The 14,022-nt window shown below is 67.7% G+C and overlaps 2 protein-coding genes across 2 annotated transcripts; both read left to right on the forward strand.

The window, feature by feature from the left end:
- The first annotated feature begins 681 nt into the window (after window positions 1–681).
- Window positions 682–6,494, forward strand: NPDC1 (neural proliferation, differentiation and control 1). Its single transcript, XM_070378638.1, is given in 10 exon segments — window positions 682–926; window positions 3,649–3,795; window positions 4,839–4,973; window positions 5,062–5,111; window positions 5,113–5,236; window positions 5,307–5,373; window positions 5,509–5,593; window positions 5,672–5,751; window positions 5,918–6,014; window positions 6,124–6,494. Coding segments are annotated over 10 exon segments (966 nt in total). The 5' UTR covers window positions 682–814; the 3' UTR covers window positions 6,193–6,494.
- Window positions 6,495–9,753: 3,259 nt separating this feature from the next.
- FUT7 (fucosyltransferase 7) lies at window positions 9,754–12,493 on the forward strand. Its single transcript, XM_005887051.3, has 2 exons — window positions 9,754–10,881; window positions 10,974–12,493. Exons 1-2 carry the CDS (start codon window positions 10,869–10,871, stop codon window positions 11,987–11,989), a joined length of 1,029 nt encoding a protein of 342 aa, XP_005887113.1. The 5' UTR covers window positions 9,754–10,868; the 3' UTR covers window positions 11,990–12,493.
- The last annotated feature ends 1,529 nt before the right edge of the window (window positions 12,494–14,022 follow it).

The raw sequence follows: 14,022 nt of genomic DNA on the forward strand, positions 1-14,022 counted from the left end.
TCTCTCAGGGACGGGAGCCTGGGAGGTTTCCAGGTGGGATGCGGAGGCTGCGCTCCCAGGAGGCAGTAGGTGGGGTTAGGGGGTGCACCCCAGTGCTTGCCGTCGTGGGGCATCCCGGAGCTAAAAGGCTGTCACCTGGGCACCGTGGACAGCTCCCAGCTGGCTGTCAGCAGCAGTTCCAGGTCACTCTTGCCCCCTGGTGGCCTCACCGGGAGCGGCCATCCCACTCCAGTCATTATGCCGGGCTAGTCCTGTGCGCCTGTGTGTGCCTTTGCCGTGTGTCTGAATGCCCAGTCGGCCTCCGGGCACACCTGCGCGTCCCCGTGCGCCTGCCCAGCTGTGTGCGCCTAACGTCCCTCCAGACCCAGGCGGATCCTCCGCTCCAGGAGGGTGGCTGGGTGTGGGTGGGAGTTATCAGCCCGAGAGGGACCGGCTGGGGAAGCGCATCCCAGGGGACCCAGCCCTAACCAGTGCCCCGCCTGGAGAAGGTCCAGGTTGCAGAAGTCGCAGAGGCTGAGGCGCCCGGAGAGCTGGCTGGGGGGCCGAGGAGGGGCTCGGAATCGGAGCGGGGGGCGCAGCCTGACGGCGGTCCCGCCTCCGCAGGTGGGGCGCGCAGGCGCACTCCGACTCGGCGCCCTCGCCGCCCCCTCCCGGATCCTCTGCCGCAGCGTCAGTGCCGCCGCCGCCGCCTGTTTTCCTCGGCGTCCGCCTTCGGCCTCCGCCCCCTCCTCGCCGCCGCCTCCCCCGGCGCCCCGACCCCGCGCCCAGCCCCGGGCCGCGCGGTGCCATGCTGCCCCGGCCGCGGCGCTGAAGGATGGCGACGCCTGTGCCCCCGCCCTCCCCGCGGCACCTGCGGCTGCTGCGGCTGCTGCTGTCCGGCCTCGTCCTCGGCGCGGCCTTGCGCGGTGCGGCCGCCGGCCGCTCCGGTGAGCGACGCGCTGGGCAGCCGGCTGCGGGGCGCCCCGGGGTCGGGGGTCGCCGGGTGGGGCTTCGGCCGCGCGGCGCCGCGCTCACCCTCCCCGCCGCCGCCGCCGCCGCCGCCGCCGCCCTGGTCTGGGCCCGCAGGCCTCCAGGCCCCGCCGGCCCAGCCCGCGAGCCGCCGCGCCGGCCTCGCCTGGCCCTGCTCGGGTAAACAGTCCCCGGCGGGAAGGGCGCGGCGCCGCACCGCCGAGGGACTCCTCTGGACTGGGCTTCTCCGGGCTCCTTGGCGGCGAACCTTAAGTCCATCCGCTTCTTGTCTTTGTCTGGGTTCGTGAGCCGGTGGGTCGGTGTCGCAAGCGGGCTGTCTCGGAGCGGGCCGCGGCCTGGAGCCGGTCCCAAGGGCGTTTCTCTGTGCGCGCGGCTCCGGTGCCTGCTGGCCTTCCTGCCGGTGGCCGTCCTGGAGTCGGAGCCGCAGTTCTGGTCTGTCCCTGCCGCTTGGGTGGTGGACACGCACCTTGCTTTGCTGCCGTGGTGGCGTCTGAAGTTTCCCGGGCGTCTGACAGCTCGTCTCAGGCTTCGGGGCATGCTATGGCCCCGCTGGGGGCAGGAGGAGCTCACAGTCTCTGCTTCCTCACTCACCCTCTGCCCTGCGGGGCCCTTTCGTTCCATCTTCTGTGCCTGGCAGTGGGGGCACACCCCCAGGGCAGATTCAGGCAGAGAGGGATGAGCCCAGGGTCCTGGGAGACCCTGCCAGCTTCCCAGATGGCAGTGAGGCTCCAGACTTCTGCAGGAACCCAGAATCCTGCTCGCACCCTCCCAGGTGGCAGGACCGGGGGACTTTGTACCCAGGCCCCATTTCTCCTAGCACCTCTCCATAGGAGAGGTGCTGCCTTTAGCCCATTTCACAGATGAGAAAGCTGAGGCACAAAGAAGTGAAGTGACTAGGATGTGCTGCAGCTGGGACGATAACCTGGGCAGCGTGGTCTGCATGTGTAACAAGAGGCCAGAGCAGGGCAGGCTTCTTCCTGGGGACAGCACCTCTGGACAGGGGCCTGGCCTGACCAGAGGAGGCTCCCAAGGAGGCCTGAGGGCCAGGGCATGGCTGGCCAGGGATGGTGGAGGCTGCTTGCTGGCGGCCTGGCTCCAGGGCGTACAGCGTGGGGCTCCCGAGGAGACAGGGAGGCTGGGTGCCGCCCCAGCAGCTCATCAGCTCTGTGCTCGCCCAGATGCAGGGCAGTGTGCCAGCCGCTCTCCAGGTGCTGTTGTTCCTGGGGCCTCATTTGCACTCTGAGGCTAGAGCGGGGACCTTCCCAGGATCAACGGGCAGTACCCGCGTCTTCCTGGGGCAGGGGGCAGGGAGCAAAGGGAGAGCCCTGGAGCCCAGAACCGAGAGCCAGCTCTGGACCACAGGCCCCTAGCCGTGGTCAGTGCACTCCGGGTTCTCAGCACAGGGGCTGGGACTGCCTGGCTCCCTGGGGCCCAGCTGGTGGGTGGGGTCTAGACAGACCTGCTGGCGCAGGCTTGATGTTTAACCAGCCCCAGCCCTGGGTCCAGCGCGCTGATACTGGCGCCTGCTGACCCAGGCTGTGCAGGAGGCGGGAGCCCTGGGAGGGGAGCCCCAGCCTGCTTGCCCACCTGCTGTTGAAGCTGCTGGAACTTCCTCCAAGGGATACCTACAGCCAGAGGCTGCAAGTATTGTTACCAAGGAAACCAACTCAGGCCAGCTGAAGTCTGGAGGACAGGCTGGGATGACACGCTCCCGCGGGGTAGGGGGAGGGTGCTGGGCCAAGGGGACCAGTCCTGGTTGTTCAAGATACCCCCACGCCCACCTCCCCAGGCATGATTGACATTCCTTTGGGTCTCTCCGTGGCTCCCCAGGCTCTGCTGTCGAGTGACTGGGGCCAGTGTCCCAGGCCTTGAGACTCCCCAGCGTGGAGGTGCCTCACCTTCTGCATCCAGAGAGGAGGCTGAGGCTCGAGGGCCACCGCCCTCCAGTCCCCAGCATCAGGGTGGGAGCCACGGTTGTGTGTGCAGGACACTGAGGTCTGGGCCCCAAATTAGAAGCGGCCTCCCTGCTGGAGTCCCAGGGCCCCCGTCCCCAGCAGCGGCGGCTGCAAGAGTGCCCCGCCTGGTTTCTGTTTGCAAAGCCAGTGAAGCCAGCAGACCCCATCCCAGGTTTCCCCACCCCAGCAACCCCTCTCTGTGCCGGGACGGGCTAGAAGGTAGACATGGGGGGAGCGACTGGATCTGGGCCGTCTCCCAGCCGGGCTTTCTAGGGCTGTAGGATGTCGTGATGGGCTTTGAGTGGCAGCCCTGAGGGGATGAGAGATTCCAGGGCCCCACCCTCTGGGGCTCGAAGGCTGGATGAGGGGCTTGCTCTGGGTCAGCTTGAGGCCAGAAGCAGGGCTTGGAGGGCTGCCCGGTCCTGCCCGGGAGAGCTCTGTGCTCTCAGGAGGACAGGGCAGTTTTCGTGCAGACAGCTGGCCTGGGCCTGGGCAGTGGACTCTGGGGAGTGGGTGGGGCGAGGGAGTTCCCATAAGTGTCAGGACTGTTTGTCTTCCTGGTTCTGATCCCTGATGCGGGGGAGGCAGGGCCTGCCCAGAACAATGGCCGGAGCCGGCTTGGCCAGCTCTGGGGTGGGGGCGGGGTGGCCAAGACAGCACCACTTCTGGGCAGGGGCTGAGTCAGGCCCCCTGAGATGCTTTTCTTCCTCTGCTTCCTTCCCAGATACAGCCGCCTGTCCTGGGAGCCTGGACTGTGCCCTGAAGAGGCGGGCACGGTGCCCCCCAGGTGCACATGTCTGTGGGCCCTGCCTCCAGCCCTTTCAGGAGGATCGGCAGGGGCTCTGTGTGCCCAGGATGCGCCAGCCTCTGGGTACGGCCTCTCCCCTCCCCCCAACCTGGTACATCCACTCTCTTCCTTAGCACTCGGCTCGGGTGTCCTGTACTTTGTGGGATGCCAGGACTCGCCAGTCTCCCTCCAAGTGGCCTGGTGACCCTTTCCGGATGGCACCATGAGGAGTTGGGTAGTGGGCTGGGGCCTGGGGCAGTCACCCTTCCCAGGGCCACCGGTACCCAGCATGAAGTGCCAGGGTGACCCCAGGAGAGACAAGGTCAGAGTTCCCCAGGCCTGAGTCTCCGCAGAGTCAGGCTCCCACCTCTCCACCCCCGAGCTGCCTCTGCTCTTTGCCCAGCGCCTCTTCTCTCTCCATCACTCACTCGTCCTGTCTGCTTGAATGCCCTGGTGCTGCCCTGACCCAGCGTCTGTTGGGATGGTGCCAGCCAGAGTGACTTCAGGTGTGATGGGGCATTACGGAGGGTATTGTGGGGGCTGAAGTGTTGGATAGGGTGGGAGGGGCTTCCAGGAGGAACATGTCCCTGGCAACGAGTTGGGGGGTGGGCCCTGAAGGCATGTGGTCTGGGATGGGGAGGCCCATCCACAGCCCCTCCCTTCCTCCTGGTGACCAGGCAGGGGTGGGGGTTAGGACGGGGCTTCTCTGCGTCCCTTGGGAAGTCCTGCCCCCCTCGGCCGAGGAGGCCCACGCAGCCCGGGTGACGCACTGTCCCTGTGTTCCTCCCATCACTTTGTGGGAGGCGGGTAGGGAGAGGGCCGGCACCCCTGTCCTGTGCTGGCCTCTGCGTGTTCCCCCCGCACTTGCTCCTTGCCTACTCGCCTGGGAATTGCCGCTCACACAGTTGCTTCAGCTGTCACCATGGCGACTAGGATGGCCAGGGCCTCGGGCTGGCACCTGGTCCTCTGGCTCCTGGGGCCTAAGAGGAGCCTGTAGGGAGGAGACCCAGGCCTGGGGACTGGCTGGCGGATGGGCCTTCCGGCTCTCTCTGGGAAGGCCACCTGTAGCTGGTGTTGCCAGGGAGGGCCCAGGGCCTCTCCAGCTGATGGCCCCTCGACCTCGCCAGGGGAGGGCTTGCACCAGCCCAGACTGGAAGAGGAGATCGACTTCCTGGCCCAGGAGCTAGCCCGGCAGGAGGCAGGGCGCCCCAGGCTCAAGGCCCCACCCCAGCTTGAGGCACAACAGCGGCCCCCAGAGGCGGGTGAGACCCTGACCCGTGCATCTGTCTGGCTCCCTACACCCTTGACCCCAGCCCGGTCTTGCTGAGCTAACTTGCCATCTCCCTGCAGCGGCCACCCTGGGGCTTTCAGAGCGAGGCCAGGGACTCGATCTGGGCCTCCCCCTCCACGCGGGGAGCCCCGGCGCCCACACCCCGCCCCTCCCTGGGCCCCGCTGTGTCGTCTGGGCCTGTGCACATGTCCCCCCTGGAGCCGCGGGGCGGGCACGGTGACGGCCTCACCCTCGGTAGGTCCGGCCGGGCGGGGAGGCGGGGTCCTGCCCCGAAGGCTGCCCTCACCGCACCCCCTCCCTGCAGCGCTGATCCTGGCGTGCTCCGTGGCCGGCGCGGCCGCGCTGGCGGTGGCGGCTCTCTTCTGGTGGCGGTGAGCGCGGGGCGGGGTGGGGCCGGGCGGGTGGGAGGGGATAAAGGGGCGGGGCTGGTGTGGGAGGGAGGGGCTGGTGTAAAGGGGCGGGGCTGGGGAGGGTGGTGACCCCGAAGGTCTCTTCGTTCCCCGCAGGCTGCAGCAAGACATCCGCCTGACACAGAAGGCCGACTACGCGGTCCCGCAGGGGCCCAGCTCCCCAGCTCCGCCGGGGATCTCGGTGCGTGGCCCCGCCCCGCTCCTCCCCGTCCCACCCCTCCGTCCCGGGCCTGACCCTCCCGCCCCACCCCTCCCGCAGCCCGGGGACCAGCGGCTGGCGCACAGTGCGGAGATGTACCACTACCAGCACCAGAGGCAGCAGATGCGATGCCTGGAGCGGTAAGACGCCCCGCCCAGTGCTGCCCACCCACCCACTCCAGGGGCTGCTGCCTCCTCCTCAGCCCTCCCCACCTCCACCCCGGCCTGCCGCCACCCCTGCCCTCTACCCTGGGTCGCTGGCACCTGCACGGTGAGGGAGCACCCAGCGATCCTGCCCCCCACCCAGGCATAAAGAGCCTCCCAAGGAGTTGGACTCTGCCTCCTCCGACGAGGAGAACGAAGACGGCGACTTCACGGTGTACGAGTGCCCGGGCCTGGCCCCAGTGAGTGCGGGGCTAGGGGGTGGGGGGTATGGGCCGAGGGAGGGGTGCAGGGGGAGGCGGAGGGGGGTCCCTGCCCTGCTCTGGGCCCACCTAACGCCAGCGTTCGCAGACGGGAGAGATGGAGGTTCGGAACCCATTGTTCGACCATGCCTCGCTGTCCGCGCCTCCGCTGCAGTGACCTGAAGGCTGACACCCACCCTTTCGCCCACCCTCTCGAGGACGTGATGCACACTGGTGGGGAGGAGCAGGGGGCCCGGCCTTTCCCATTAGAGAGGGTGTCCTGATGCGCGCCTGCTTGTGGCTGGGGCCTCAGCGGCTAGGAACCCCTCGCAGGGCAGACTCCTGCCTGACTGTGCCCCCTTGTTGCACCTGTCCCAAGTGTGGAACCCCCCCAGTCGAGGGGAGGAGGAGAGCCCTAGAGACCAGGCATGGATTGGTAATACCGGAAACAAGCCAATTAAAGTACATTTCAAAACTTTGGCTGAGTGTGTTAGAGACTGACCTCCCCCTCAACAGGCGGCCATGGTGGATGGACCCTGGAGTGGGTCTTCGGGCCTTCTGCTGCACCCCCAGCCTGGGAAGACCCTGTCACTGCCTGCTGGGGAAGAGGGCTGGGGAGGGGACAGTATGGGTGCATGGCCAGGCCAGTTTGGAGTTAGTGCTCTTTCCTCAAACACCCCATCCTGTGTATGATGAAAAGGGCTGGGAGTGGGCATTGAAGATGCCAGGCAGTGGGCACTGAGGCCTCCAATCCTGCCTGCCTCCATCTGGGCCAGGAGGGATGGGCTGCACACCTTGTCTCTGGGCTTCCTGTGGGACCACGTGGACTCCCGGGCCCCTGCAGCACATAGGGGGTATGCCAGGCAGAGGAATGGGCTTCCTGTGGGACCATGTGGACTCCTGGGCCCCTGAAGCATGTAGGGGGTATGCCAGGCAGAGGAAGCTAGGCTACACACAGGCGGGTAGACCAGGGTGGGCAGCTGAGGTGACAGAGGAGGTGGGGTCTCTGAATGTCAGGAGGTACCTCTGAGTCGACCTCAACGCCCCGCCAAGGAGCAGGAAAGCCAGTGGAGGGGGAGGTGACCTTCACCTGAAGCCCCAGAGTAGGGTCCAAGTTTTGTGCTCAGAAGTGATGAGGAGACTGGGCTGGGAGGAGGGGCTTCTGGGGTCCAGGGAGCAGTGGGAGCCTGGTGCAGACAGGGTGGGAGTCAGGCCTGCCTGCCCCACCAAGGGTGGGGAGGAAGGGTGGTGGGGTTCAGAAGCCCCTTAGTGAGTCCTCGGGGCGGGGTCCCGAGGTTGCTGGACCTCGGCAGCCCTGCAGAGGGTGGGCACGGCCCGCTTGGGGCAGTCTGGTCCCTCAGGTGGGGCTGGGCAGTGGAAGCCGGGTTGGCCCTCCTTAGAGCTAGTGGCTCTCCTAAAGCAGTGTGTCGCTAGGGCTATGGCCTTGGGTGGGCCCCCAGCGGGAAGCCACGGTGTCCCTCTGGTGTGCTGGTGTGGGAGATGGAAGGGGGTGGGGACAGGGAGCTGGGAATGAGCGCAGGGTGGCATGTGGGCAAGGCATTGAGGACCCTTGTCCCCTGTTACTTAGTCCATGTCATGAGGGGGAACGGCCACAAAGAAAACTGGGGGACAGAGAGGTTAAGGCCTCCCTTAAGGGTAAAGGCCAGTCACCAGCTGAACCCTGGAGACCCAGGACTGAAGGTTGCCCTGGAGCCCTGGAGTCCGTGGATTCCTGCAGCCCCTGCAGCCTCATGCTGCTCTGACCTGGGCAGAGGATGGCCACCCACGTGCCCTGGTGGACCACCGACTCCCTCCAGACAGCAGTGCCTAGGCGGGGCGGAGGGAACACCCAGCTGCAGCCAAAGGGGGCCAGAGGGCCAGAGCACACCTGTCTGCCCCCAGGGCTGGGTCAGCCCAGCCAAGTGGGGCCACGGGCTCGGAGCGCCCCCTGGTGGCGGAGCTTGGCTGTGGGCTCCTGCAGAAGGGGGCGAGGGCAGCAGGGGGAGCCCGCACCGCTTTTCTCCAGGGAGAGTGTGAGGCCAGGGCTTTGGGGAGCCCCTTGGGGAAGAGGGGTGCACAGAGGCTGGCAGTTGGCCAAGGAAGCCCCAGGTCAGGTGCAGCTGCGGGGGCAGCAGTCACAGCAGGCGGCTGCCTTCAGCCTCACTGCGGACCACCTGAGGCCACCAGCCCCTTCAGCCCTCCTGCCCTTCCCACCTGGCCGGGGGTCCTGGCCACATCCCATCCAGGGGGAGCTCCAGGGCCTGCTGGGCCCCCTCCAGGGCCCTGCGCACCACAGCCTGCCCCGGCTCAGCGCCTGGTGCCGCTGGAGCGGCAGAGGTGTGCTTGCAGGACGGGTCTCCAGACCCGCCCACCTCCAGGCTGTCGGGGGCTTGGTTCAAGCAGTGATTGCAGTTTGGCTGCTCTGCTTGAGCTCACCGGGGCCAGTGGCGGGAGTGGGCACTGGGCTCCGTGGGGCCGAGAGCCCAGTGCGTGGGCTGAGGGGCCTGGTCCCAGCCCCTGGCCCCTCTTCCCTGACTAGCGGCCGGCCCTCGTTTCACTGAAAAGGCCTCTAGGAGGAGCCTCTTCCCTTGGGCCCTGGGGACCAGTTAGGGGCCCTCCAGGCAGGTCCCCCTGGTAGGCTGGCCCTGGAGCAGCACCACACGTGGCTGGGCTGCAGGGGTGACTGCGTGTTCCAGGTCCAAGGTGCTCATGGACAACTGAGCCAGCCGTGAGTGCCTGCCTGCACCCTGTTGACTCTGGGGCCTGGCACCGAGTTGGCAGGAGGCCCCGCTTTCTCTTTGACTCAGGCTTGCCAGTCTCTTTCTTTTTCGCTCAGAATCTCTCATTCTGACCCATTTTTGGGCCAAATCCTGAGCCCCATTTCCCAGCAAGCAGGTTCTCACGAATGGGGCCCTGGCTGCCCCCCGAGCAGGTAGGCGTGCAACGGGCCCCGGGGAGCATCCCAGACAAGGGTGGGGCGGCTCCTGTGAGTCCACCCAGGAAGGGAGCGGGCTGCGGGTGTGGCTGGGGCCTCTGGCAGAGCCCCCGCCACCTGGCAGTGCAAACAGGAAGGGCAGAGGCCCTGGCAGCCAGGAGCCAGGTCGCCAGCGGTCTGTGGGGGGGTCGGCTCCTTCCTGCCCTCCCCCACTGCCCTCGGGGTGCCTGCCACAGGCAGAGGGGGTGGGGTCCTCGGGGGTGCCGGCCACCCTCTGTTCTGGCCAGCCCGATGCCACATCCACCCCGCGGGCCTCCAGACGGTTTCCGACGGTTCCCACGGCCCTCCCCCAACACCCCCCGCCCCCCAGTGTTGTGCAAGAGCCTCGCCACCACCGCTCAGAGCCTCTGCTGGGGGTGAGGAGCCTCAGAGGGGCCAGAGGGCCCCCTTCTCCCAGACCGGCCTCTGTATCCCCCATGGGTGTGCTGACGGCTCCTCAGTTCCCATCCTGGACACAGTCTGGTCCTCACCAGGGGACGAGAGCGGGGACAGGCTGTTAGTCCCGGGAGCCCAAGAGTGGACAGGGTGATGGGCGGCCCCCAGGACATCACAGGTGGCAGGCCTGGTGAAGGTTCCAGGCTGGTGTTCCTTCCACGACACCCAACCTGCAGCCTCCAAGAACTGGACTGGCCTGAGGCCCTCAGGACGCTAGCGCCAGGGCTGGGCCTTGCTGGCCACATCCGGCTGAGGTGAAGGAAGCTAGTGACTGAGAGCAGAGTGGGCTGGAACCAGGGCAAAAGGGGAAGGAACTGGACCTCCATGCCTGGGCCCCAGGACTGGCGGACGGCAGGGTGGGGAGAGGGCCTCTGGACTGCTGTCTTCCTTTTCCTGGAGCAGGTGCTCACGTCAGGGACACAGCGACTCCTTCCCTTTCCAGCCTGGAAAACCCCCTCCGTACTCCCCCGCCCTGGGCTGTGGGGCCTGGAGGAAGAGACCCGGAGCCCCCAAGGGCGGCGTCCCAGCCCAGGTTCCCGCATCTCTTCCTGGCCTGGCCAGACCCAAGGCCACCCAGGCTGGGGCTCCTGCAGACCGATGCCCTTGGTGGGGAAGGAAGGTGTGGCAGCCCCACAGCCCACTGGAGCCAGGCCCAGCCCGGCGCTGTCCACCAAGGGTGTGTGCTGGGGCCCTGTGTGGACCCTGCGACGGAGCCCCTCCCAGGGAATCCGGGTTCTGGGACAAAGGTGTCCTCGAGGCCGCAGGGATGGGCGGCATGGAGAGGCCTGGCGAGAAGCAACGCGCGGGAGGAACCTCAGCCTCCCGGGTGGAGCTGAGCGCAGTGAGTCTGCAGCCAGAGGGTCTGGGGGCCCACCGCAGAGCCGAGAGGGGGGAGCGGGGGAAGTGGGTGATGACACAGCGCCAGGGGAGGCGGCGGCCCGCGCCCGGCGGCCGCAGGGAAGCACGCCTGCTCTCCGTGGCACCCCTGGCAGGGCAGTGGGCGGCTACTGAGTCCTCGATGTCAGGGTCGCCCTTTCCGGGTGGGGGCCACCTCCACTTGCAATGGCCTCCCCATCCCTGAGGCCAGGCAGGCCCTCTCCTCCCGGGCCAGCCGGCGGGTCATCTCCAGGCCTTTCCAGAGGCCAGCAGGGGTGGGAGTCACGGTCCTGGACCTTGTCTGGGTACCCTTCCGGGAGCCGCCACTCCCCAGCAGCCAGGGGCCTCTTGGGGGAGGCGAGGCGGCATTTGGATGCTGGTGGTGTCAAAGGTCACTGGGGGCGGGACGGGAGCGGGAAGATACTCTGGTGGCCTTCCTCCGGAGCAGACGAAAGGAGAGTGTTTGCAGGCGGCGACCCAGCGCGGGGGAGCAGCTGTGGTTTCAGGGCGTTCCCACAGAGTGGAGGCCGTGATTTGAGGAGCCGTGAATGCAGAATGCTGGTGAGTCTCTGGCCTTGAGGGAGGCCTGGGCTGGGAGCCTGGGGCCCGTGGAGAGCTGGAGGACACAGCCTCTCTTCCTGTGTCCCCTGCAGGGCTCAGCCCCACTCCGAGCCTCCGGGCTCTGGGGGGCCTGGCCGTGGCGGCCCTTCTCTCCACTGTCTGGCTCTGGTGGCGGCTTGGGGCGGCCCCCGGGGGAGCCCCAGCCCCACAGCCCACGACCACCATCCTCGTCTGGCACTGGCCATTTGCCAGCCAGCCCCCAGAGCTGCCCGGGGACACCTGCACCAGGTACGGGGTGGCCCGCTGCCGCCTGACCGTCAACCGCAGCCTGCTGGCCGGCGCCGACGCCGTGGTCTTCCACCACCGAGAGCTGCAGACCCAGCAGGCCCGCCTGCCCCTGGCTGAGCGGCCGCGGGGCCAGCCCTGGGTGTGGGCCTCCATGGAGTCGCCCAGCCACACCCGCGGCCTCGGCCGCCTCCGAGGGGTCTTCAACTGGGTGCTGAGCTACCGGCGTGACTCGGACATCTTTGTGCCCTACGGCCGCCTGGAGCCCCGTGAGGGGCCGGCGCCTCCGCTGCCGGCCAAGCGCGGGATGGCCGCCTGGGTGGTCAGCAACTTCCAGAAGCGGCAGCGGCGCGTGCAGCTGTACCGGCAGCTGGCGCTGCACCTGCAGGTGGATGTGTTCGGCCGCGCGGCCGGGCAGCCCCTGTGCGCCAGCTGCCTTCTGCGCGCCGTGGCTGGCTACCGCTTCTATCTGTCCTTCGAGAACTCCGAGCACCGGGACTACATCACCGAGAAGTTCTGGCGCAACGCGCTGTTGGCCGGCGCCGTGCCCGTGGTGTTGGGCCCGCCGAGGGCCGCCTACGAGGCCGTCGCCCCGCCCGATGCCTTCGTGCACGTGGACGACTTCGGCTCCGCCCGCGAGCTGGCCGCCTTCCTCACCAGCATGAACGAGAGCTGCTATCGGCGCTACTTCGCGTGGCGAGACCGGTTCCGCGTGCGGTTGTTCAGCGACTGGCGAGAGCGCTTCTGTGCCATCTGTGCCCGGTTCCCCCAGCTGCCCCGTGGCCAGGTCTACCAGGACCTTGAGGGCTGGTTCCAGGCCTGAGCTCTGCCCATGGAGGGGGGAAGAGGCGGGTGGCTGGGGAGCTGGACATGTGGGTAGAGGGGTGGGTGTTGAAATCAAACCACCGGCATCCGACCGGACCCCCATAGGCAACGGCAGGGCGGACATGGAGGCTGGGGTGGGGGGCTGGGAAGCAGGGCTCCTCTGGGCAGCCTGCCTGGAGGAGGAGGCTGCTGGGCATTGGAGCCACTCTTTTGAGGCAGAGGCGAGAGCAGGGAGGGAGGGATGGAGTACGGGGTGCTGAGGTCCGTCAGGCCCTCCGTCCCTACCTCGATCATATCTCAGACGGGCGGGGGCTGAGAGAGGCTGTAGGCAGGGCCCTCGGGGCTGCGGACACGACCCCTGAGGTCTGTGGGGTACAAGCCGGCCCCCAGCCCATAGCTGGGGTCCCTTTGTCCCGGATGTGCAGTCTGGAGCCTGCAGACCCTGTGGCCTGCTGCCCCCTGGGGAGGGGAGAGCAACGAATAAAGACACAAGCAGAGTGTGCGTGGACTCTGCCTCCCCTGCACCCCCGCCACAGGGGCCTCCTGTCCTGGCCAGATCCGCCCCCGCCCCCAGGCTCGTCCTCCCGGCCTCCATCTGCCTCACTGAAAGGCTCTGCAGCAGAGAGCCTGCCCTGACGCCCTCCACCCTGAAAGGCCCAGGGGCGGGGAGCAGAGGCCCAGCTCAGAAACGTGGCTGGGGGACGTGTGCAAGGCGCCCTGGGACTTCATTCTCAGGCTGTGGGCATCCAGGGTGTGATGAGGCCCGGTTAGATGTGGGCTCTCTGTCACTGGTGGCAGCGTGGGCATGGGGGAGCACCAGGTTCCTGCTGCACCAGGGGTCCTGGTGTGCAGGGGAGGGGGATGGGGGCTGGCGCTGAGCCTCTGGGTGGCGCTGCCAGGGCCCCAGGTGGGTGGGCAGCAGGTGGTAGCAGGAAGCTGCTGCCCTCCCCCTTGGCAGTGGCTTCCTGTCCTGACCTAGCCCCACGTCCTGATAGAGGAGAAGGAAGTGTCCTCAGGCTTCAGGGGGAGGGGGGAGGAGGAGGGGGGGGAGGGAGGGGGGAGGAGGAGGGGGGGGAGGGGGGAGGGGGAGGAGGGGGGAGGGGGATGAGGGGGGATGGGTCCCCACCCCCTCCTGCCTGGCGCTCAGTTTAGAGCCTTCTCTGTGTAGCGCGACACCACTCGGTTTGCCCCTCCCATTCACAAATTGGGAAACTGAGGTTGGGAGGAGCCCAGAGAAGCGCAAGGCAGGACGCTTCTTGCAGCAGGGGCGGGCCTGCCCTCTGCTGGCCTGCCCGGGAATGGGCCTCCCCACGCGGCTCAGACCTGGCCAGGCACTGCCCCAAGCCTGCAGGTGCACTGGCCCCAGACACCCCTGCAGAGGCCACAATCACCCACACCCACAGGAAGAGAAAGCGGCCCCTCACAGAGGGCGCAGCCTTAGCCTCCCCAAACACCAGCCTGCCTCGCCTGCACAGGGTGGTTCTCTGGGTCCCTTCTCCCCCTGGCTGAGCCCAGGGAGCTGCAGCCCCCACCGAGCCCAGCCAGGGCCGCCCTAAGTGGCTCATTCACAAGGAGCACAGGAAAGTCTTACAGGGGAAGGGCAGCCCACCTGCTGCCCTTCTAGTCAGTACGTCCCCCCACCAAGGTGCAGGTGGGGTTGCCCCCAGTCTGGCAGGAAAGCCAACTCTTTGAGCCTTTAGAGACATGCCCGCTCTGCACAGGTAGGACCTGCATCCGAGGCTGCGCGCCCCCTCCCCAAGTGTGGGCAGCTGTCCCCCACCAGCCCCCAAGTGCCCCAGGCACTGGGATCTGGCTCTCAGGTTCAGATGAAATTCCTGCCATCGTCAGCTCTTCTGCGCGGAGGGCAGACAGAGGTGGGGACCTGGTGGGGAGCGAGCATCCCCCAGCATCCCCCCAGGGGCCACGGGCCGGGGCCAGGGTCGACCTCGGAGCGCCTCTAAGAGAGGACTATTTCAGGGGTTGGGGTGCTGCGCCTCGGCTCGGCGCCCGTGGGAGAAGAGCGCCCTGGGA

This window comes from Bos mutus, chromosome 11 (genome assembly GCF_027580195.1).
Source record: "Bos mutus isolate GX-2022 chromosome 11, NWIPB_WYAK_1.1, whole genome shotgun sequence".
NCBI classification, from domain to species: domain Eukaryota; kingdom Metazoa; phylum Chordata; class Mammalia; order Artiodactyla; family Bovidae; genus Bos; species Bos mutus.